This window comes from Phymastichus coffea, unplaced genomic scaffold (genome assembly GCF_024137745.1).
Source record: "Phymastichus coffea isolate CEN01 unplaced genomic scaffold, Cenicafe_Pcof_1.1 PCOF00016, whole genome shotgun sequence".
Lineage (NCBI taxonomy): Eukaryota > Metazoa > Arthropoda > Insecta > Hymenoptera > Eulophidae > Phymastichus > Phymastichus coffea.
Window position 1 is genome coordinate 3,050,005 of NW_026706827.1, and position 23,935 is coordinate 3,073,939.

The 23,935-nt window shown below is 35.4% G+C and overlaps 1 protein-coding gene across 2 annotated transcripts in view; it reads left to right on the plus strand.

Annotated features, from left to right (window-relative positions):
* Positions 1-23,935, plus strand: part of LOC131675062 (NEDD8-activating enzyme E1 catalytic subunit) — a 353,933-nt gene that overhangs the window by 31,312 nt on the left and 298,686 nt on the right. The window contains exon 2 of one of the 2 annotated variants that reach the window (XM_058953895.1): positions 5,160-5,428. In XM_058953895.1, the coding sequence (XP_058809878.1) occupies positions 5,181-5,428 (248 nt within the window). In that variant the 5' untranslated portion in view covers positions 5,160-5,180. Of the gene's footprint in view, positions 1-4,816; positions 5,429-23,935 lie in introns of those variants that run through there. The other variant, XR_009302985.1, reaches the window with a different exon arrangement.

Genomic DNA, 23,935 nt, shown 5'->3' on the forward strand with positions numbered 1-23,935 from the left:
ATACCCATGGAGATTACGTGAAGCAGTGTGCTTTAGAAGGTAAAGTCAGTATTAGAGGGGTATCTATACATGATAATATTGCTGATATATTTACTAAGCCGCTTTCTCTTCAGCCCTTTAGAAAATACAGAAATATATTGCTGAACCATTACAACTGATATACATATATATAAAAATTCCTTTTGAATTTTTCAGAGGCAGCTGTTATTAATAATGCTGATTGAGAGACGTTGATGATCGAGGTAGATGAATTTAGAAGAATTTCATTTAGAAGAAAGAATTAAGTTAATTATAAGAAAAAGCCAGTTACTTTTTGTATTTAGAAGTTTTCGTTTGTATTTAAAGTTTTTGTATTTAGAAGTTTTCGTTTGTATTTAAAGTTTTTGTATTTAGAAGTTTTCGTTTGTATTCAAAGTTTTTTATTTGTGTTTGGAAGTTCTTTGTATTTGGACATATGTAATGCAAAGCAAGAGAGGGAGTGTTAAAATCAACTTGCTCGGCATTTCATATGTATGTGCATGCGCGTGCTTTGTGAGAGTGTGTGTGTGCTGTGCATTCAAGACTAGGCCTACGAGCCGCCTTTTGTATAAGCAAGGACCTCACTCCTTCTGCAATCGCTTAGAAGTACACAGCAATAAACACCTTTTCTTTTGTGACTCGTGTCTACGCTTGGTATCCTCCGACTTAATCATAACAAAATTTAAGCTACGCAAAAGTACATGAGAAAAAAAAGATAGTTTATTGATAATAAATGGCCCGACGTTACAGTAGCATCATGAAAAAATAAAGTCTATCGAGAACACATATAATTACTGTGTTATTTTTTTAACATACTAACGATTATTTTGCAATAACATCGAAGATTTACACGAAATCAATAACTTTCAATTCAAATAAAGACTGCTAGTTACGTTACATGCTATTTTAATTCCGAACTTATTCAAGACGGAGTCTTGATTAAAAAAGAATCATTATATTATTCGTATAAATCTACGATTTTATACTGTATATTTCGATCGTGACTGTTAGTATTAAAATGTATTATAAAGGATTCGTTATAATGATATTAAAAATACACCTGATGAGAGTAGGACTTGTGATTCGATTTTATTGAAAGTGATTCGTAGGTAAATTTTATAATCCATTAAAAAGTATTAATCAAATGCATATCAATATATTGAATGTTATTGAAAATAATTCTCATTTAATTTATTGGGGTATATTAAAAAGTATATGATAGAGGAATGTGATTGCACGATTTATAGTGCTAGATAGCTTATTGGAGTATATTCAAAGTTATTGAATTAAACGTGATTCAATATTGTGCCTAATCAAAGATCATTGAAAAATATAAAAAAGTATTATTTTAAACATGACCAACCGTCCGTTTTTAGAAATGTTTTTAAAAGTGATTAAAAATTATTAAGTTTAATCGTAAATGTGGATATTAATTATGATTCTTATTGAATATCGTTAAATATGATTCAATTTTAATCGCGCTTTCAATTACGAATCATCAATTTTATTGAAAGTGATTGCATTTTATTATAAGTCAATCAATATTAATGATTCCTAATGCTACTTGAATTGCGGGAAAACATTGAATAGTTTTTAATCATAAATCTGAATACCTAATAGTACTATTGATATCAATAGAATGTAATCTAAATAATTATTAATTGAATTTCATTAAATATTATTGATTTATCACTATATTTCTTATTAAAACCCAAAGAATGTTATTAGATTCCTAATAAATTTTAATCAACTTGGTTCACTGGCACGGGAGAAATCGTTTTGAATAGAATTTTAATTGGCATATGAGGGATTCAGATTTATGATTAAAAATTATTCACTTTTTTTTAATAATTTTCAATGGATTATTTTTAGCAGGGTATATACAAACCTTCTACAAAATATTATGGATTGAAGTATACTTATAGTTATTTTGTGTTAGAGGTGATTTACCCCCCTTAGGGATAATATTTATTAAAACACCGAAAGACGTCAATTAAATTTTGTTATTATGGATGTTTAAATATTTATTCTAATTTTTTTTAGTCGGTTTAAACTTTTTTATTATAAAATTATGTCAAAAAATATATGTTTTCAACCCCTAAAAAATAGGGGATGCTATCCTTACTCTTAAAATCACCATGAAATACCTGCTCCTTTTGTAAGAAATAACCTCCAATTTGTTTCACTGAAAAATATTAATTTTAAGCCGAGATATTAAAAAAATGCTTTTTGGGGGTTAACTTTAGGGGAGGTTTTTACCCCTTTAAAGTAAAAATTAGCCGATAAAAAAATAAGTGTTTCTTATTTTTTTGGGTTGGTTACCTTTCCTTGTTAGTCTGGCGGAAAGTTCACTCGCTCTCTAACGCTGCGGAGGGTAAGAACGCGAAACTAGACCCTAAATATGGTGGTAGTTCAAAATCGTTAGAGTATTATCACCGGAAATATACTATTTGCAGACGGAAAGCAAATATCGTGTTGCGCGAGTGCACGTGCCGGACTTAAAGCGATACCTTACACCTCGAAAGGTTAAGGGATATTAGTTGAAGGCAAGGAGGCATGTAGTCTATAGGTATGATAACTTGGATGTCTGTTATTTTATTTTTAAGGTATTGGTAACGACGATGGATAATAGAGCGACGGAGTTGGGAGCCGCCGCACCCTTTAAGCCCAACCGTTCCGCGCAATTATCTGTCGCGATCGGGATGAGCGTTCCCAACGTGTTGCAATAATCGATGGCGCCGGAAGCTGCGGGGTCGAGCCAGGCCGAGGGGTTCGCCGCTTTTCCTTCACGAGAAGAGCAGGCGGCCACTCTGGTTGAGGCTCCACCACAGCTTCTTGGCGCCTCGAACGAGACGTTTGATCGTGCCAGTCTCAGGTCGCGAGGAGTGCCGACTCCTCAACCGTTACCGGTGTGTCCGGTCCCTTTTGAAAAGTTGGGTTTGGTGAGCCTTAAAAAAGCAGGGCTCCATCGACGACGTTACGTTTGGCTGCTCCAGTACAGTACTGGGCAGAAGCCGTACGCAAGTGTGCGTCCTACCGCCTGACGTCTCTCGCAATACGTGAGGCGGCGGAGAGATTGCGCGTGGCTTCCGCCGCGGAGGGACTGTATCAACCCCCGGTTGATACAAATACCTGTTTAGGATCGTCACCGGATTAGCGACGTATCTCAATCGGTCGCTCCCCAAGTCCGAATTTCGGGAGAATGGCTAGGACGCGCGCGAATTCGCGAGGACGAAGGAGTCGGTCGCGATAGCACGGTATTATGTTCCGCGGGTACCAACGGAGTGTTGGAGATCTTCGACGAAGACGGCGCCTGGCGACGAGTGGCGCCTCAGAAGCACGTACATGAGCCATTGCCGTGGAAGCCTCTTCGGCTCCAGAGGCTCGATCTGGCCTATCAGTTCGTAAGGACTGATGGACCGGGAGGTCACGCGCCGGCTGGCTATTCGGCTGATGAGCGAAGGCGAGAACATGAAGAACGCGTTAACGCAGGACGGAGGCGGCGGCGAGCGCGGCTTGATCTGTCCTCCTGCAACATAGAGTCGCCATTGCATTCTAGGGATCCAGTGCCGCCGCTATTGGTTCGTGTGGTTGCGGACGCTGCATCGGTGGAAGCCGACTAGCGTCCCGTGACGACTACGAGTCGAGCGGCGAGTCAATCACTGACTCAAAGGCCTGGGCCCCGTAAGCGCGTCGACGGGCCGATGGAGGTGGAGGAGTCGCTACTACGTCCGTCGTCTCCTCTGGCCTCGTTGCCCGTCCTCCCCGTGCCGACAACTAGGCATGCCTCGACATCATCTGAGGCAACCTGGTTTGTAAGGCGTGGGGAAAAGCCATCAGTTGGGTCAGCCCCGGCGAGTGTGCCAGTTAGGGCTGGCGTCTCTAGTGCAGGGTTCGGACTCGTGAGGGGGGCTTTTCTCCGGGGATTGGCGTCTGTGCCGTAAGACGATCAGCTAGATCTCCCATTGTTTAGAAGCTTTAATTGCCGGACGGGCTCCCGCCGTAGGGCCGACTGCACGGAGCCGCCGCTTAGACCCGACTACTGCCATAATTGCGGACGGTTGGACACAACCGTCAGCGATTGCCCGCGATGTCGCCTGGCATACTCGCTTGAACAAGCGAGGGTTGATTCTAGCCGAGATGCTCCAGTACCGGTCTTGAGCCGCTGCCCAGCGTGCCGTCTGTCCCACAAAACAGATAGGTGCCACAGCAGGCTCCTCAAAGTCAGGGACCTTTGACAACGGGGCAGACGGTTCCCCTGGCTACCACTCCGGAGGTTATCCGAAAACCAGATGAACGGTGCGGAGTCGCTATCGCGAGACGGGTCCAGTTCGTTCTTGAAGGAGGTCACCCCGATGGATAGAGAGAGAGAGAGAGAGAGAGAGAGAGAGAGAGAGAGAGAGAGAGAGAGAGAGAGAGAGAGAGAGAGAGAGAAGTACTTGAATATATGAGAAGAAGAAAATATATATAAATGATATGTATTAATCACCCCAAAAACTTTTTTTACATTAGCATACTCATCAATAGGCAATATTCATGAAAATTTGAAAAGTAAATTGTAGACCTGACATTTGAACATTAAATGTGGTACGTTCAGCGCTACAGTTTTAAAAAACAGTCACTTTTGCTCACTACCGGTAGTGTTGGTACTAAATAATCGAACTAGATATTTTTAGTGATGTAACTAAAGTTGCGATTCGCGTCCGTATCCGTCCGCATCCGTATGTAATGTAACCGGGGCCTAATTGTTGCACATGAAACAACTACATTTTTTGTCTCTCTCTTGGTTGGGCTGGAGATACAAATTCAATTATCTAAAATTATTTTATTTAAAAATTCTGAGTTAACATTAGATCATTAAATTAAATTATCTGTAATTGCCAATTTTTTGAATCAGTTTAAAATTTCAATTGAACCCATGTCTATATTTCATACGTACTCTATGACTACAATTCAATATCTCAGTTTTGTAAAATCAAATACTGAATAAATTCACTTGTTAATAACTCTCGATTGATTTTAAACAAAGTAAAGAATAGAACGATTCAGATTGATTTTGACAAAATAGTACTAATTAATTTAGTGTTATAATCTTTACAGTGATATATATAACCTAACAAATAATTATATTCAAAATATAGAATTATAGCTAGTATTTGAAAATGGAAATTGAATACATGCACAGAAAATTGAGTTATTTAAGAAAAATACTGGAACGATCAGGACCATTCTGTCACCAAGACTTTGAACCTTCATCCGAATGTTTGCAATTTGTAATACAACACTGTAAAGTACTTATAGTTGGTGCCGGTGGATTAGGTTGTGAATGCTTAAAAAATTTAGCATATATGGGTTTTCGACAAATGCATGTTATTGATATGGATCAAATTGATTTATCAAATTTAAATAGGTAAGCTAAAATTCTAGCATTAACAAACAAAAATGAAAGAGTATTGTACATTTATAATTTTATGAGAAATACATGTTAAACTTGAAATATTGATTGTTTAACATGTTTAGCTTATACTGATGTCTATTAATTTTTATTATACCTGTGTGGAATATGTAAAATTACTGTGCACTAACTTAATTATTTATAATAATTCAATTATAACATACAATTAAAAAAATTAGTCAATTTCTAAAAAAAAAATAAACCAGTTTGTTATTAAATTATATAATTGAACTTTCGTGTTAATAATTTATAACTCTTATTATTGAAACAAAATATATCATTAAAAATGAGGGCCAAAGAAATCATTTCTAATATTTTAATATATGTGATTTAATATTCAGTATTACTTTGAAATATTTAAAGTTAAATTATCAGTTTAGTAATTAAAAGTAGTCAAGGATTGACAACATTTGTGTAAAGATTTTACCTAATTTTTAATTATTTTTATAAATTATAGTATAGTAGAAAAGTATTATACAAAATATTATATCATTTTATTATCTTTTCTATGGTCTCACTTGTGATATAGGATTCAACAGTTTCATTGTACTATTTTTAACTTTTGACCTAATATAACAGTTGTTGATCTATTATCATTATCAAGGTAGTACATTAATACAATCAACGTCTTTACTAGTTTAACGAAACTTCAGGCATGTTTATTTATAATAGTAAAAGAAATTCAGTTGAAATTTTACAAGTTAGAATACTTTGTAACAAAGTTATTAATATTCTTTCCTTCCATAATTTTACTATAAAATGAGAAATCGGCCTACTATCACCATGAATTGTAAACTGCAAACTTTAGCAGAACTTCCTCAAGTAACATGTTACTAAAGGTATAAAACAACCAATGGAAATGAGATTTTTTAAAACAACTTAGTGAATGCTTTTGTTGACCACAAAAAATAATACATATTGTAATTTTTCAACTATATGATCCTATCAATTAAGTACTGTTTTCATCCATTTATACAAAATGAAATAGTTTTTACAATTTATTTAATACAATAGTACAAATTACAATGTATTCGAATTTAAGTCTAATATATAAAAATATTTATCTACAAATGTAATAAAATCAATCTTCAACATCACAGTTTTCTTAGATCACAGCTAGAAGTTCTTAAAAATTAAAGTGTTTGATCAACTATTCTAGCTGGATTTAATATCTGTGTTAATAAATGATGAAGTTCCCTTGAACAGCAGTTGTCAAAGAGGGCTCCACGAAACGAAAAAGTGTTTCATCAGTTCAACTCACTCGTATTTTGAAAGTTGCAGATAGATTAAAGCAAAAAAACTTAAGAATAATTCATTAAGCATGAAGTTTCTAATAGTCTTTTTCACAAAATAATTTTTAGGATTGTTTATAAAAAATTATAATCTCGAAAGTTATGGAATGAGTAATGTAGATCCTCAAAAATCTGTTAAAAATTTTCGAAAATTAAAATTTTTTTAAATAGTATATTTAAATCAACATTCTGAGAATGTGAGTACAAAATTTAAAGTCTCAATATTGATTAGAAAACATTATAGAAATGATTTAATGGAATAGCATTGCCCCAAGGTATCGATATTTATAAGTATATTTTTATGAATGGTATTGAATTACCACTTTCAATTGCTATTGAATTATCACTTTGAACTGATTCAATTAGATATGAAAATTATTACGATAATTATTATGAGCCTGTGAAAAAAACTTTTATATCCCTTAACATCATTTTATAAAAAGCTGACAAATTATTAGATGAAATTTATTTAAATGGTAGTTTTCTTCTATTTCAATTTTCATGCTTAAATTTGATCATTAATGTGTTTTGTATATCCTTTATTAATTTTATTCTGCAAAGATTTTCTTCCAAAATTCGAATTAAATTTTTTATCAATTAAATACTACAAAAAACAAGTAATTTTGCAATAGAGTTCAGCTGTTTGTAACTAGCATTGCAGAGTTGGTGATACAGGAACTTGTGTTTTCTGACCTCTTGAAAATGAGGGGATAAATTTTTTCGGCAGAATATACGAAAGAATTTACGTAAGACGTATCAGAAGAATTTATGTGAGCTCTTCCAGAAATATTGTGGCTGTTTTTTTATCTGTACCATTACCACATAAGATAAGTTCTTACATAAGTTCTTCCAGAGGAACAATAAAAGAAACAGCATGATAGAAAACAGATTTATTAAGTAAAGACAAACCCTCATCGAAGATTACTGGCTTAATAATTTGAACAGCAATGCAATAGAAACAAAAAATCTGTTTAAAGTTTTGAAAAAAAAGGAAATAAACGAAAACATAGAAAAGGTAAACACATCATTTATGTTGTTATTTAAATTGATAACTATATGTTTCTATTATGTCTATATTCTATGTCACGCTATTCAATCTTATGCTCACGCTTACAGTTGAATTTGCTGGCCAAATGCCTAGCATACAAGTCCGAATAAAATCCTCATCTAATTACAATTCGAGAGTTATCCTTATTTTACTCCCGTATTCGCTGTATATAAATATCAGATTACGGGTCCAGCGTGAGGACTTCAAGTGAATAAAGGCTCGAGTTAGTAAGTGCGTTGGGCGCGTAAAAACGTTTTTTCTTTTTGAGCGACGAAGGCGAAGTGCTGTGTCAGGAACAAAGCGCTAAAAATGGCGACAAAGACATCGTTCGGAACGATGCAGTTTATCGAGCATCTTGCCAGAATTATCAAAAGTGGGCGATTGTTATGAAGGATTACTTCAAGGTAGAAGAACTCTGGGACACCGTCAAGGTAACCAGAGCCGCATCGCTATCCAACGGACGCTGAGACAAGTCTGTACGTGCATATGCAGGAAGTTGAGTTTCCAAGGTTATATGGGAGAAACTTAAAAAGGCGTTCATCGATGACGGTTTGGATAGGAGAGTGTACCTCGTGAAGGAGATTACGTCAATCAGGTTGTTTGAGTGTGAGTTTACTGAAAGCTACGTCGAGAATATCATTGGTGCGTCACAGAAGCTTCGAGGCCTAGGCACAAATTTGCTAAATGATTGGGTAGCCACATTTCTTCTCGCTGGTTTGCCCGAGGATTATCAGCCGATGGTAATGGTACTCGAAACACTCACCGACAGAGTGACTGCCGATCTAGTCAAGATCAAGATACTTCAAAAGGTTCGCATCGACGGCGCGACCAGTACTGTCAAGTCGCAGAGTCTATACACACATTTAAGTCAAATCGATGCTGAAACACGTCACGCAGCTGGCGCAGACAACACAACGAAAATTCGTCGAAGGACGAAAACAGTAAAAAAGAAAAAAAATAAATAAAACAAAGTGTTATAATTGTGACAGACACGAAAATTACGCGCGCGATTGTTCAACCGAATCTAACAAGAGACAACGCAAAGTCTATGTTGTTGACGTTCACGAAAATTCAGACGGTGATACGCAAAAGCCTATTTGCGGATTCATAAGTGTCACAAATGCTAATCTCATCTCTTTTAATACTATTGCAAATACGGGATACTCGAAGCTCGAATGTGCCAAGCGTCAAAATAGCATATAGCTCAAAAATACAAGTATGCGGTTAAGACGAGGTTATGTTGTCTCTAGTGGCAAATCAAGGCACACATAAAGTCAAGCTCCACAATGTTCTATACACTCCGGACATATCGGCAAATCTAATCTCTGTAAACTCTATTGTAAGAAATGACTTCTCAACGATTTTTGAAAAAGGGTATTGCAAAGTAATGGATCATGAGAGCAAAGTGATCTTGGCCGTAACTATGGCTCTAACTAGAGTTTGTTAGATTCCTGAAATGACATTATTTGCCATTGTCGATCCTCAAGATCTTGATTTTGCAGTGTGCCTGATTTTCTGCATACTTAATGAAGTGTCGATATCTTTGAGTAACTTGATCCTTCTTGTAACGGTCCATACCGATACATAAATTAGTTCTAACAAGAGAACCACCCCAACCCGACCTCGCCGATTCGAATGATTTTGGGATATGTTGTAGTACTTGAAAAAAAATTAGATACGTGTTTTTTTTATCGGCCCATAAGGGCTTTTAAGAGATGAAATCCATCCTGAAAATCAACCCCTAAAATCAGTTTTTTTAATATTTCTCAGCATCAAATGAATATTTTTCAGTAAACTCAACGTTAAAAAATTTCTTATAAAAAGGCGCTTTTAAGGACATAACATTTATACTGAAGGGTTGCAACCCCTTTTTAACAGGGGTAAATACACTATTTTTTGTACTGTTTTACGACATGTAATATAGTAAATCATATGTGAGTGATTTAAAAATCGCACTGATAATGAGAAAATACCAAAATTAAATTGAAGTGTTTCCAGATTTAAAAAAAAATATATTTAAGGGGTGTTTTACCCCCTAGAAACCATCCCCGTCAAACTATCAGTAGGTTAATCCACCTAACCCTGGGATAAACAAGTTTAGTCGTTTGTTATTTCTTGAAATAATTTAATCCTATGCATGAGCGAGCTACCTCAACTAAGCAACCTGCCTCTAACACACCAAACCTCCATAAACCACCCTTACCAAACCACATGCAGGCTAACCCACCTAATCCTGTGAAAAGCAACTTTAGTCGTTTGTTATTTCTTGAAATAATTGAATTTTACACCACAAGCGAGTTATCCCAGCTGTATAACATACCTCTTATCCACCTACCCCTAACCTATCTAACCCCCACCCTTATAAACCACCCTTACTGAAACACAAGCAGGCTAAACCTCCTAACCCTGGGAAACACGAGTTAAGTCATTTGTTATTCCCTGAAATAATTCAATCCTACGCTTGAGCGAGCTACCTCAACTAACCAACCTGCCTCTAACCCACCAAACCCCCATAAACCACTCTTATCCAACCAAATGTAGGCTAATAGACCTAACTTTGGGAGAATTGAGTTTATCAGTTACTTTTTCTTAAAATAATTGATTTCTACACCGTACGTGGGGTATCCCATTTTTTCGGATAAAATATATCTGTAGCTCAAACATAATTTATGACAAATAACAATATGTTTAATATATTTTATTTTAATAGTACCAAAATGGCGAGAAATATCTCTTAAAAATAAACACGAGAATAACACGAGGTCTAATTATCATTTATAGATCTATACATATATATTTATATTCGTATGTAGATACATAAATATATTTACGTAAGAGCCATCGTATGCGATACTACATATATTTTGATTTTTCATAATAATTTTCATATTTTTCTTTTTTTTTATTGGTAAATTAAAATGTATCATTCAACGAATTCCTTACAGAAATGATAATCATCGAAATAGTGTTTGAAACATAATGATCTTTTACACCAACCACACCGTATTATAGCAACATTTTTACATGCTTCTACTTCGCAATGTATATTACAAGAATTTCCAAAACTAAAATCAACAGGGTTATCTGTTTTAGCTGATTTTTCAGCACTGCAGCCGCTTTTATACCAAGCGTATTTAAAAATATTTGTATATCTTGGTGAAGAAAGCTGGTTCTGGACAAGAGACTGCATTTTTATGATGTTATTTCTTAAATGTAGATTCATTTCATAGTCCATCAAAATTACTTGATCTGATAAACGTCGAACGAAGTTTTTCCAGATACGAAATCCATAAACATCGAGTGGTTGGATGTTCCCTGTCGTTCCTGTGGGGATTTTTTTTATATTAACAATTTTGTTTGTCGGCATCGTTTCCCTTACAGCTTTATCGCAATGTCCACTCCAAGAGTCGAGTGAAAGTACAGATTGAGGTCCAACATTTGGGTAAAAAACTTTTTTCAACCAAATTTTAAAATGATCTAAAATAAAAAAATGTCAAAATTTTTTTTTGTCATTGCATTATAATAAACAAAAATATACTAACTTGTCGTTAATTTTCCAGATTTAGATGCTTCCACATGCACATTTTCTGGTCTAAATAATAAAGATTCCACTATGGGACCGAATTGACCATTTTTTTCTTTTAATACTATAAAAAGTGGTGATAAAAGTTTCCCGGTTGCTGATATAGTTGGCTGAATTGTATAACTGTGCGTTGTCGATGAAACCGACTGTACCAGATATTGCACTTGCTTTTTTCCTTCAACTACTAATGTTCTTCCCGAGTGCATTTCTAATTGGAAACCACTCTGATCTGAATTATAAAAGTTTGCAATGCCGATTTCTGGTATACATGATTTAACATCAGCTACAAAAGCATCAGCATTAGTTTGTAGTTCTTTTTTACTTTCTAATGTTTTTTGATGATAAATTTATTTATTTTTCTAGATACTATTCTGTGAGCTTTTTTAAATTTTAGTAACCAATTTTGAGAAGCCTTAAATCTTATATCTTCATGGCCAACAATTTTTTGAGCTTGCAATGCCCATTTCCGTATATCTCGATCATGCACTATCGTACCAGCTACAATAGCGGCTTTTAAATTATCAAACGTGTATTGGCAAATTTGCGCAATTTTTTCTCGGTAAGTTCCATTTTTATTAATTGTTTTCGCCCAACGTTTAAGTTGATTTATAGATGAAACTTTTTTGAATCTATGTTGTACAGTATCCAGTTTTAAGTTTATGTTTTTTCCGCTCCTCCAAAATTCTATGGCTCTTTGTTTATAATCAAATGTGATTTCTTCATCATTATTTGTGCACTGATTTGTTGGTGCAAAATCAGGATCAGGAAAGTGATGTTAAACTTCATCTTCGATTATTTTAGCATCAGTATCTTTATAATCTTCATGAAAATCTAACGTCTTTTCAACAATCATATCAATATCGTTAAACTCCTACACGGCATCTATTAATATTTCTTTCAACTTTTCTGACAATTTAATTTCTTTGAAATTAATCTCGCTATCTGGTATTTGTAAACTTTGAAAATATGCTAATAATAAATTGACTACGTTCAAAGGATTGATCTTCATGTTTTAATTTAAAACAAAATCAAGATATAAATACTCTTTTTTGCAGTTGAATAATTTGACAAAAGGCAAAAGAAAACCTAATCTTTAGATAGAATTCGACCATACGTTTTTAACAGTTATATTTCACATGTTTACAAATCAAAATATTTGAATAAAATTATATATGATAAGTGACATAAATACTTACGTAGTAGACAAAAACTTTTCTTCTTGTTATGTACTATATTTTCGTGTACGGGAAATTTGTATGTAAATATAGAAATAAGTTTATTTATAAATCCAGCACTATAAAAAAACTTTAACTTTTTAAATACTTGACTTTTCTTCAACTACTATGAATAATGAAATATGTATCGGATGTCTTATTATCGTAAGGGGCGTAGATTTCATATAACTTATCTTCTTCGAGCCATTGATAAGACAAAATTGTAAATAAGTTAATGTGTACAGCAAAGTAAAGTACCAACAAAAAGTAAACTAAACCACAAGTGAAAATTGAAAAAAGTAAACAGTTTATAAGTATAGGAATTGAGACTATAATAACTATTTATAACTATTAATATAATCAATTATTTGTTATAATCTCTTTTCTCATTGACAAATTGTAAAAGACTAAAAAAGAAATAATAACTATATTAAACTTCCACTTTTGAAATTAATAATTTTTAACTGTTATTACTTGTTATTTTTCTTTATTACGAATTAACTTTACGTTTAAAAAATAATAACTATTATTATTACTCTTTTATACATAGCTATATGTAATACAATGCAAATAATATTTAAAAAAAACTGATACTATAACTGTTATTATTAATTTATAAGGGTGGGGGTTAGATAGGTTAGGGGTAGGTGGATAAGAGGTATGTTATACAGCTGGGATAACTCGCTTGTGGTGTAAAATTCAATTATTTCAAGAAATAACAAACGACTAAAGTTGCTTTTCACAGGATTAGGTGGGTTAGCCTGCATGTGGTTTGGTAAGGGTGGTTTATGGAGGTTTGGTGTGTTAGAGGCAGGTTGCTTAGTTGAGGTAGCTCGCTCATGCATAGGATTAAATTATTTCAAGAAATAACAAACGACTAAACTTGTTTATCCCAGGGTTAGGTGGATTAACCTACTGATAGTTTGACGGGGATGGTTTCTAGGGGGTAAAACACCCCTTAAATATATTTTTTTTTAAATCTGGAAACACTTCAATTTAATTTTGGTATTTTCTCATTATCAGTGCGATTTTTAAATCACTCACATATGATTTACTATATTACATGTCGTAAAACAGTACAAAAAATAGTGTATTTACCCCTGTTAAAAAGGGGTTGCAACCCTTCAGTATAAATGTTATGTCCTTAAAAGCGCCTTTTTATAAGAAATTTTTTAACGTTGAGTTTACTGAAAAATATTCATTTGATGCTGAGAAATATTAAAAAAACTGATTTTAGGGGTTGATTTTCAGGATGGATTTCATCTCTTAAAAGCCCTTATGGGCCGATAAAAAAAACACGTATCTAATTTTTTTTCAAGTACTACAACATATCCCAAAATCATTCGAATCGGCGAGGTCGGGTTGGGGTGGTTCTCTTGTTAGAACTAATTTATGTATCGGTATGGACCGTTACAAGAAGGATCAAGTTACTCAAAGATATCGACACTTCATTAAGTATGCAGAAAATCAGGCACACTGCAAAATCAAGATCTTGAGGATCGACAATGGCAAATAATGTCATTTCAGGAATCTAACAAATTTGTGATGAGTACGGAATTCTACATCAAGCTAGCGTCGCCTACAATTCTTCATCAAATGGTAGAGCCGAGCGACTAAATAGATTACTACTAAACAAAACTAGGAGCTTAATTGAGGATGCTCAACTTAAAGAGTCATTGTGGTCAGAAGCTTTATCAACTGCAGCTTACTTGTAAAATCATTCTCCTCATAAATCCTTAGACGGAAAGTTGCCTCAAGAATTATGGACTGGGAAGACTCCTAGCTTGAAGCATTTACGAATTTTTGGATGCCGAACCCTAGTTCATGTTGAACCGCATAATAGATCCAAGCTTGACGCTAAAGCTATGAAATGTTTAATGTTTAGTTATTCTGAAACGGAAAAGGGCTATCGTCTGTGGGATTATAAGGCTTTGAAAATCATTATCAGTTGTGACATTGAATTCAAACTCATTCATATAGCTAGTTATAAAGGATGTAGCACTGGGAAACTTCCGCAATAAAAATTATTTCCGACATTTAGATCAAAATAAACAACAAGAACAGAAAGTCCCATTAGACCAAATATTATATATGCACAGGTAGCGAACGACAATGTTTATATGTTAAATTAGGCGCCCGAACATGCGTGAGAATGAAAGAACATACGCCACCGACCTTCCGCGGTTTGGTTACTACTACTCGCTATTATCCCTGCTACTGCTGTTTGCTATGGCCTCTATTATTGCCGTAGTCGCTCAAAATTAGCCACACGCGCCGCTAACTCGGGTCTTCGCTGGTATCTCTACATCCACTGGTTCGGGGTTGTGACACTGGCTGGACGCAACTCAGCCACCAAATACATGAACATCAGACTTGCATGTAACGCGTAGTGGGCGAGCATTCTTATAACAGAAGAGGCTACACACCAAAACCAAGCAAAACGAAAAATCGGACACAGGACACATCGGCAAGGGAAAATCGGCGACGTGCGCGACTTGTCAATCTAGCTGATACTACTACTTATTACAAGTTTTCATAATGCGCGCGACTCACATCTCTCACCTAAGATTAGAAAAGAGATCGATATAGGTATTGCTTGGTCATGCACCGAATTTTGTTGGAGCGATCCAAGCGATCAATGTTAGAACCATGAAAGTCTAGTAAAGAGAACGGGATGTCGACAGCAGAGTTTATCGACTCAAGGGAAAGAGACAACATAGTAAGAAGTGGAGCGTTTTCATATTTTGAGACATTTGCGTTTTCTCTTCTCGTAGCCTAAATGCATATTTTAATCTGACGTCTGGATAGACTGTGACATGTATGTCACTTGCTCGATTTCTCGTTATCCTCCCATAAAAGGGACAAGATTGACTGAGCCCGGTAATACAGTATTTCGTCTGATCATCCTGTTTTGCCAAAGTCGTGGAGTTTGATCGATAGTCTCCCCCTTGAGTACGACTTTCACGTGATCGCTGGTTATCTAGTTTGGCTCTAGATTTTCGCACTGATAACTGTACCTTCTTACTTGAAAGATGAAGTGATAATGGCGACCAATGAGAACGCGTCCTTGCCGACGATCGGTAGCGATAATCCAACCCTCTGTTATGTCGTGCACTTGTAGCTAGGCACATTTAATAGTTATTTCTGCTATACCAATCTAGTCACGGGTGGGCTCATTTTATCTTTGATTAAAAAGCGCAGTCAAGATCTTTACCAGCGCCCAATCTTGAATTTATAACTGCTTTGTATTACTATACATATTGAATAAAAAGTACTAGTATTTATTTATTTATTTTATTTATTTAGGTATTCATATATATATATATATATATATATATATATATATATACATACAGGGTGTTCCAGACCACCCGTACACCCCCTCTAGAATCCAAAATAATGGATTAATCAAAAACTGCTTCAGACAAAAGTTGCTGGGCTTCGAGGGGGACATATCCGTACGACCTTGGCTTTGACCTTGGAGGTCATGTTCAAGGTCATTTCAAGGTCAACTTTGTTTCTTTAAATATGAAACCCCTATTTTTGACCCCGGATTCGGAAAGAGCGGGAAATTTACGTCCAAAACGGTATTTTTAAATTTTTTTTCATGGCCTAGAGAAGGTCGATTTAAGGTCAAATGCTTGAAAAACTGCCTAAAAGCGTTTTTTTAATTTTTAAGATATCGAAAAATGACCTCTACAAAATTTGTTCAGAACAGAGTGGGCCACCCAATGCACCAAAAACCTTTGACCTTTAACCTCATTTTGAAGGTCATTTCAAGGTCGAAGTGTTTTTTGTAATGGAAATCCCTCTTTTTAACCCCGGATACGCACATAGCGCGAAATCCGACGTTTGGATAAGGTATTGTGTTGAGTTTCGCGCTATGTGCGAATCCGGGGTCAAAAAGAGGGGTTTCCATTACAAAAAACACTTCGACCTTGAAATGACCTTCAAAATGAGGTTAAAGGTCAAAGGTTTTTGGTGCATTGGGTGGCCCACTCTATTCTGAACAAATTTTGTAGAGGTCATTTTTCGATATCTTAAAAATTAAAAAAACGCTTTTATGCAGTTTTTCAAGCATTTGACCTTAAATCGACCTTCTCAAGGCCATGAAAAAAAATTTAAAAATACCGTTTTGGACGTAAAATTTTCCGCTCTTTCCGAATCCGGGGTCAAAAATGGGGGTTTCATATTTAAAAAAACAAAGTTGACCTTGAAATGACCTTGAACATGACCTCCTCAGTTGAGTAACTTTTGTCTGAAACTTTTTTCGATAAAACTCACTCCAATCTAGATATTTGAGTGGATCACTTAAAATGGGCCACCCTGTATATATATATATATGGATACCTAAATAAATAAAATAAATAAATAAATATGTACTTTTTATTCAATATGTATAGTAATACAAAGCAGTTATAAATTCAAGATTGGGCGCTGGTAAAGATCTTGACTGCGCTTTTTAATCAAAGATAAAATGAGCCCACCCGTGACTAGACTGGTATAGCAGAAATAACTATTAAATGTGCCTAGCTACAAGTGCACGACATAACAGAGGGTTGGATTATCGCTACCGATCGTCGGCAAGGACGCGTTCTCATTGGTCGCCATTATCACTTCATCTTTCAAGTAAGAAGGTACAGTTATCAGTGCGAAAATCTAGAGCCAAACTAGACAACCAGCGATCACGTGAAAGTCGTACTCAAGGGGGAGACTATCGATCAAACTCCACGACTTTGGCAAAACAGGATGATCAGACGAAATACTGTATTACCGGGCTCAGTCAATCTTGTCCCTTTTATGGGAGGATAACGAGAAATCGAGCAAGTGACATACATGTCACAGTCTATCCAGACGTCAGATTAAAATATGCATTTAGGCTACGAGAAGAGAAAACGCAAATGTCTCAAAATATGAAAACGCTCCACTTCTTACTATGTTGTCTCTTTCCCTTGAGTCGATAAACTCTGCTGTCGACATCCCGTTCTCTTTACTAGACTTTCATGGTTCTAACATTGATCGCTTGGATCGCTCCAACAAAATTCGGTGCATGACCAAGCAATACCTATATCGATCTCTTTTCTAATCTTAGGTGAGAGATGTGAGTCGCGCGAAACTCAACACAATACCTTATCCAAACGTCGGATTTCGCGCTATGTGCGTATCCGGGGTTAAAAAGAGGGATTTCCATTACAAAAAACACTTCGACCTTGAAATGACCTTCAAAATGAGGTTAAAGGTCAAAGGTTTTTGGTGCATTGGGTGGCCTACTCTGTTCTGAACAAATTTTGTAGAGGTCATTTTTCGATATCTTAAAAATTAAAAAAACGCTTTTAGGCAGTTTTTCAAGCATTTGACCTTAAATCGACCTTCTCAAGGCCATGAAAAAAAATTTAAAAATACCGTTTTGGACGTAAAATTTCCCGCTCTTTCCGAATCCGGGGTCAAAAATGGGGGTTCCTATTTAAAAAAACAAAGTTGACCTTGAAATGACCTTGAACATGACCTCCAAGGTCAAAGCCAAGGTCGTACGGATATGTCCCCCTCGAAGCCCAGCAACTTTTGTCTGAAGCAGTTTTTGATTAATCCATTATTTTGGATTCTAGAGGGGGTGTACGGGTGGTCTGGAACACCCTGTATATAGTGCTACTTTCCGGGACCCCTTTTTTCTAGGATCCCGGAAAAATTATTAGTAATTTTCCGGGATCCTGAAATATATTTTTTCTAGGATATCCTAAATATTGTATAAAATATTCTGAGGAAACAATTTAAACTTACATAAAATAATTCTTATAACTTGGCTAACTATGGAATTTGAAATATAAGTCTATATTATTATTTATTTGTGAAAATTACTATTAAATAAATAATATCTCAAAAAAATTTGTTTCCAATTAAATTAATAATATTTATTATTTACTTCTAAATTACCGATCTATTAATGCTTTGGACATGAATTGTTTTTATTGTTGTTCGATGCGAAATAATCACAAATTTCTACATATAAAGAAATGTTAAAGTAAGTAATTTAATTCCAGTCACAATAGTACAATGAATTTTGTTAAATAATATTATTCTAGAAAATTTCCTTACAGATCTACAAGCATTTTTAAATGAGAATATTTTGATTGTTGAAAACTTAAACCAGTAGTTCTTTTCAACGTTCGATCATATGGCAAGTATTCTTCACATAGTATAAACAGGTAAGTACCTCATCAATCTCTTAGTTTTATATAATGAATTTTCATTGACTCATCATTTTCTGGGATCCTAGAAATACGTAAGCTTGTACAACTGGATGATAAGCACCTACATCATATTTTGATTTTAAAAATATGATTAAAAAATACCATTCTTTAATTAATTCTTTATTAATATTTACGAAGTAGTCTGAGGAGAAACGTAGTTCTGATCGGGTGTTCAGTAACACTTGCATATACCTTATTTTAACGGATTGATTCTAGACGAATAATTAATTGCTATCAAAACTGTTTACTTGTCAAGTTATCACATGGTTTAATCTATTTTTTATTATTTCGAAAATTCAGTACATATACGCTAATAATTGAAACCTGTAGTTAATCGTTTTCTGATACATTCTTTAACGGTAAGTGGCGTGATTAAGATAAACGGAAGTATATAGAAAGAACTTTTATCAGTAACGTGGAAACCATTCTTGAAAATTCGAAAAGTTATTAGAACCACTTCCTGATTTATTGATGCATAGATAGTTGCATACGGATTTATAGAATTAAGAGTGTAACGAAGTGCAATTTCGCGGTCGTTTCCAATTCGGATAGCTCACGGCCGTCCGTACAAAATTATTTAAGGTGGAGATTGGGGAAGTGCGAACGTTCCCATGACTGAATGATCCAGTGAGTTAAACGGATCAAAACGAGCGTTAACAAATTTTACGGAGTGAGGAGTGATAATGCGAAGTAATGAAAACTCGGAATTATTAACAATCAATTTTAATCTAAATAACAACAAACGTATTTAACAAAAGTAATAATAAACTTAACTAACGAAAACAAATCGAAAACGCACACATAAGAATAACAAAACTCCCACTCGTTACACGATCGACAAAGTCTCTTCGCGCCCGCGAAGAAGTACGAATCGGCGGCAGGATTGTCATCCGATCCACCTTCACTACTATTCGCGGGCTCCAAAATACATAATGAAATGGCGTCTGTAACAAAGAAAATTATAAAACGATTGCGGACGGCGAGGTAACTGGCAGGTCTTCCGCTCTACTCGCTCGACAAGAACGCCCGGAACATGCGAAAAAGAGAAAAAGAGAAAATCTGACCCTGACCTCACCCACCTGCTCTTGTCTCTGCGGTTGCTTGTCCGATCTCCTCCTCCTCTGTGTATGTGTGTGTGTGTATGTGTACGAGGTGTGATCAAAAAGTAAGGTGAATTTTGAAATTTAGCGGGCTACGTCCGTTCGATCTTCGACTTTTTTATTTGGTTATGTCGGTACACTCGTCTAGAACATACGTTCCAAATTTCAGCTTTGTAGTATGTTTGGTTTGTTTGTGAGAGGCATCAAGGTTAGAAGTGTTTTGCGTGCTCCACGATTTACTGCTGTCTAAAAAACATGGATCAAAGAGTTTGCATTAAATTTTGTGTGAAAAATGGAATCAAATGTTCCAAAACACTTGAAATGCTGAAAGTGGCATACGTTGAGTCTACTTTAAGCCAAAAAAATGTTTACAAGTGGTATAAACTCTTCCAAGAAGGCCGAGAAGACACCGACGACGAACCTCGTTCTGGACGCCCCAGCACATCAACAACTGATGAGAATGTTGAAGAAGTGAAGAAAATAGTGTTGGGAAATCGTCGAATTACCATTAGAGAAATTGCTGATGATATTGGCATCTCATTTGGTTCGTGCCAATCAATTTTGATGAGTGTTTTAGACATGAGACGTGTGTCAGCGAAGTTTGTTCCGAAATTGCTCAATTTCGACCAAAAGAAACGTCGCATGAGCATCGCCCAAGAGCTACTGAATGACGTCAACGATGATCCAGATTTACTCAACAGGGTTATAACAGGTGACGAAACATGGGTATACGGTTATGACGTCGAGACTAAGACTCAATCGTCCCAGTGGAGGCATTCTGGATCACCAAGACCAAAAAAAGCACGCCAAGTTCGATCAAATGTAAAGGTTTTGCTTACAGTTTTCTTTGACTGCAGGGGCGTGGTGCATCATGAGTTCTTGCCACAGGGTAGAACAGTAAATAATGAATATTACCTGCAAGTTATGCGCAATTTGCGCGAAGAAATCCGCCAGAAACGTCCGAATTTGTGGAAAAATAAAAATTGGCTTTTGCACCATGATAACGCCCCTGCTCACACATCGTTGCTTGTGCGCGAGTTTTTGGCTAAAATCAACACAGTAACGATGCCACAGGCACCGTATTCCCCAGATCTGGCCCCCTGTGACTTCTTCTTGTTCCCAAAACTGAAGAGGCCCATGAAAGGACGGCGTTTTGCCACGATTGAGGAGATAAAGACGGCATCGAAGGATGAACTAAACAAGATCACAAAAAATGATTTTTTGAAATGCTTTGAGGATTGGAAAAAGCGTTGGCACAAGTGCATTATATCCGAGGGGGATTACTTTGAAGGAGATAAAATAAAAATTGATGAATAAATAAATATTTGTTGAGAAAAATAAAAATTCACCTTACTTTTTGATCACACCTCGTACGTATCTTATAATTTGCTCTTGGTCATTATTTGACCGATCACTTCATTTTCTCGGTCACGCTTTCCTACTTGGACTTATAACTATTAGGTTGAATTGAAAAAATTAGGTCGTGCTTTTTCAGTAGACAACGTGTCCTTTCGAATGCTCCTTCCAGTTTTTGACTCAAATGGGAATTAGTGATGTGAGAAGAGTTCAAAAACAGTAGAAAAGTCTTTTTTATACTTTTAGGTTAGAATTTATCAGAAACTGAGGGTGATGGATCAGATCTGAGGCCAGATTCGGCTTCAGCGAGTAAAATTTCTTTGGGTATACTAGGTCTGGTCTCTGGATCTGCACTTTCCACAAATTTGTCGACCTGTGTTATGTTTTCTGTTAGTAAATATATCCCATATCACAAGCGAACTATATTACCTAACCAAGTTACCCTTAACCCCTAACTGTTCAAAATCAAAAAGACTACCCCTATCAAATTACAACAAGCTAATCTTACTCTGACCCTAGCGTATTTTTTGATGATTTATTCAATAAATATATCCTACAGAATAAGTAATTTATTATCTCGAGTAGACTACTGCCTTCAACCTTAACCCCAGCGCGTTTATCGCTTATTTCTTCTTGGAATCATTGTTAAATCGAAACCTGGGATGAAAAAAGTCACGCATAAAAATAATTATCTAATGTAATACGTTGTCTTATTATTTTCAAATTAACTTTATTAAAATTTATTTTTATAAAAGATATTTTTGACTCATATGTAAATTAAAATGTATTATTTGACATAGTTTTCACAGTAGTAATAATCTTCAAAGAAGTGCTTGAAACATAATGACTTTCTACACTAGCCATATTATATTATTGCAACATTCTTAAATCCTTCTACTTCGCAGTTGACATTACGAGATTCTCCAAAACTAAAATCGACAAGATTATCAGTTTTATCTGATTTTTGAGTAATATAGCCGCTTTTATACTAGAAACATTAACAAATATTCGGATATCTCAGTGAAGAAAACTGGTTATGTACCAGCGATTATAATGTTATTTCTTAAATGTAAATTGAAGTCATAATCTATCAGCATTACTCAATCTCAAAATTGTATCACGAAATTTTTCCAAACCCTAAAACCATGTACATTAAGAGGTTGAATCTCCTCTGTCCTTCCAGTTAGAATGTTTTTAATATTAACAATTTTATTCGTTGGCATTATTTCCTCTACAACTCTATCACAATGTCCACTCCAAGAATTAAGTAAAAGAATTGATTAAGAACCAATATTTAGATAAAGTAATTCTTTTAACCAAATTTAAAGTGCTCTGAAATAAATAAAATATTGCTATAGAATACTTTTTTATATTATTGTATTATTATACATAAAAATAATCTCACCTGTGATTAATTTTCCAGATTTTGATGCTTTCACATGTACATTATTTCGTTTTATCAAAGTTGATTGTACTATAGGATTGAATTTACCAGTTTTTTCTTTTAACAATAATACTGTAACGGTAAATCACAGTCGTCCTTCTTCAGGTGGCTCGCGACTGCCCGTACAAATTATTTATTTGAGGATTCGGGAAGCAAGAGTCGTTCCCACGGCTGAATAAATAAAAAAAAACGCGTCGAGCGCAAACACGGTAATCGTACCTCAATTGCCTAGCACGGGATCAGGAGTGACTTCGGGTATAGAGATTATAGCAAAATTCAAAATAACATAATAATTTTAATTACAACAAAAAAGAAACAAAGTAACTGAATTTATATCTGGGAACAAAATAATCGAATCTATATAAAAAAATTACTAAATAATAAGAGAAGTACAAAATAATAGAAAAGTACAAAATAATATAAAAGAACAAAATAATACCACCGTTACAATCAAAATACAAATGTAAGCACGCAGCGGATTGGCTGCAGGGCTGCTCACCGAACCGCTGTTTACCCAATCAAGGAGAAAGAATACAAAGAAAGATACATCTGTATACAAATCAAAGAAAACAAATCGCTCGAACAAATCTAACGCGTGACATCGCAGCCGGCACAGCTGCCGAGCCGCATAATATTTAATCGACGCCTCGGATAGAGAGAGAGAGAGAGAAAGAGAGAAAACATAGCACCGACCTTGCCGCGCTTTGATGGCACGTATCACTCCGTCCGCTCTTCTTTGTCTCCGATGAAGAAAATTCTGTGGCAAACAAAGGATTCCTATTCCATAATTGCTCTCCTCGTACTCTCAAATCCTGGTTAGTTGGAGGTTCGACGATGTTGTTGTTATTTTCGTTGTTAGCGTTGTTATTGTTAATGTTGTTACTCTCGTTGTTAGCGTTATTATTATTACTGGTTTGTTGTGTGGTTACGGTGGCTAGAACTGTTGTTGTAATTGTTGTTGTTATTGTTATTCCTGTTGCTGTAGTGTTGTAGTTGTGGCCTTTGAGTGTGTGTGTGTATGTGTAAGCTGGTGGTCGGCGAAGTGTGTGTGTGTGTCTTGATCGTGCCGAATCTCGTCCCCCGAGATAAATCAGCGAAAAAAATCGCAACTCACTGTAGCATACAAAATGGCCGCACGCGCGCACACGGCCGCGTCACGTCGTCGGCTCCCTCCAAT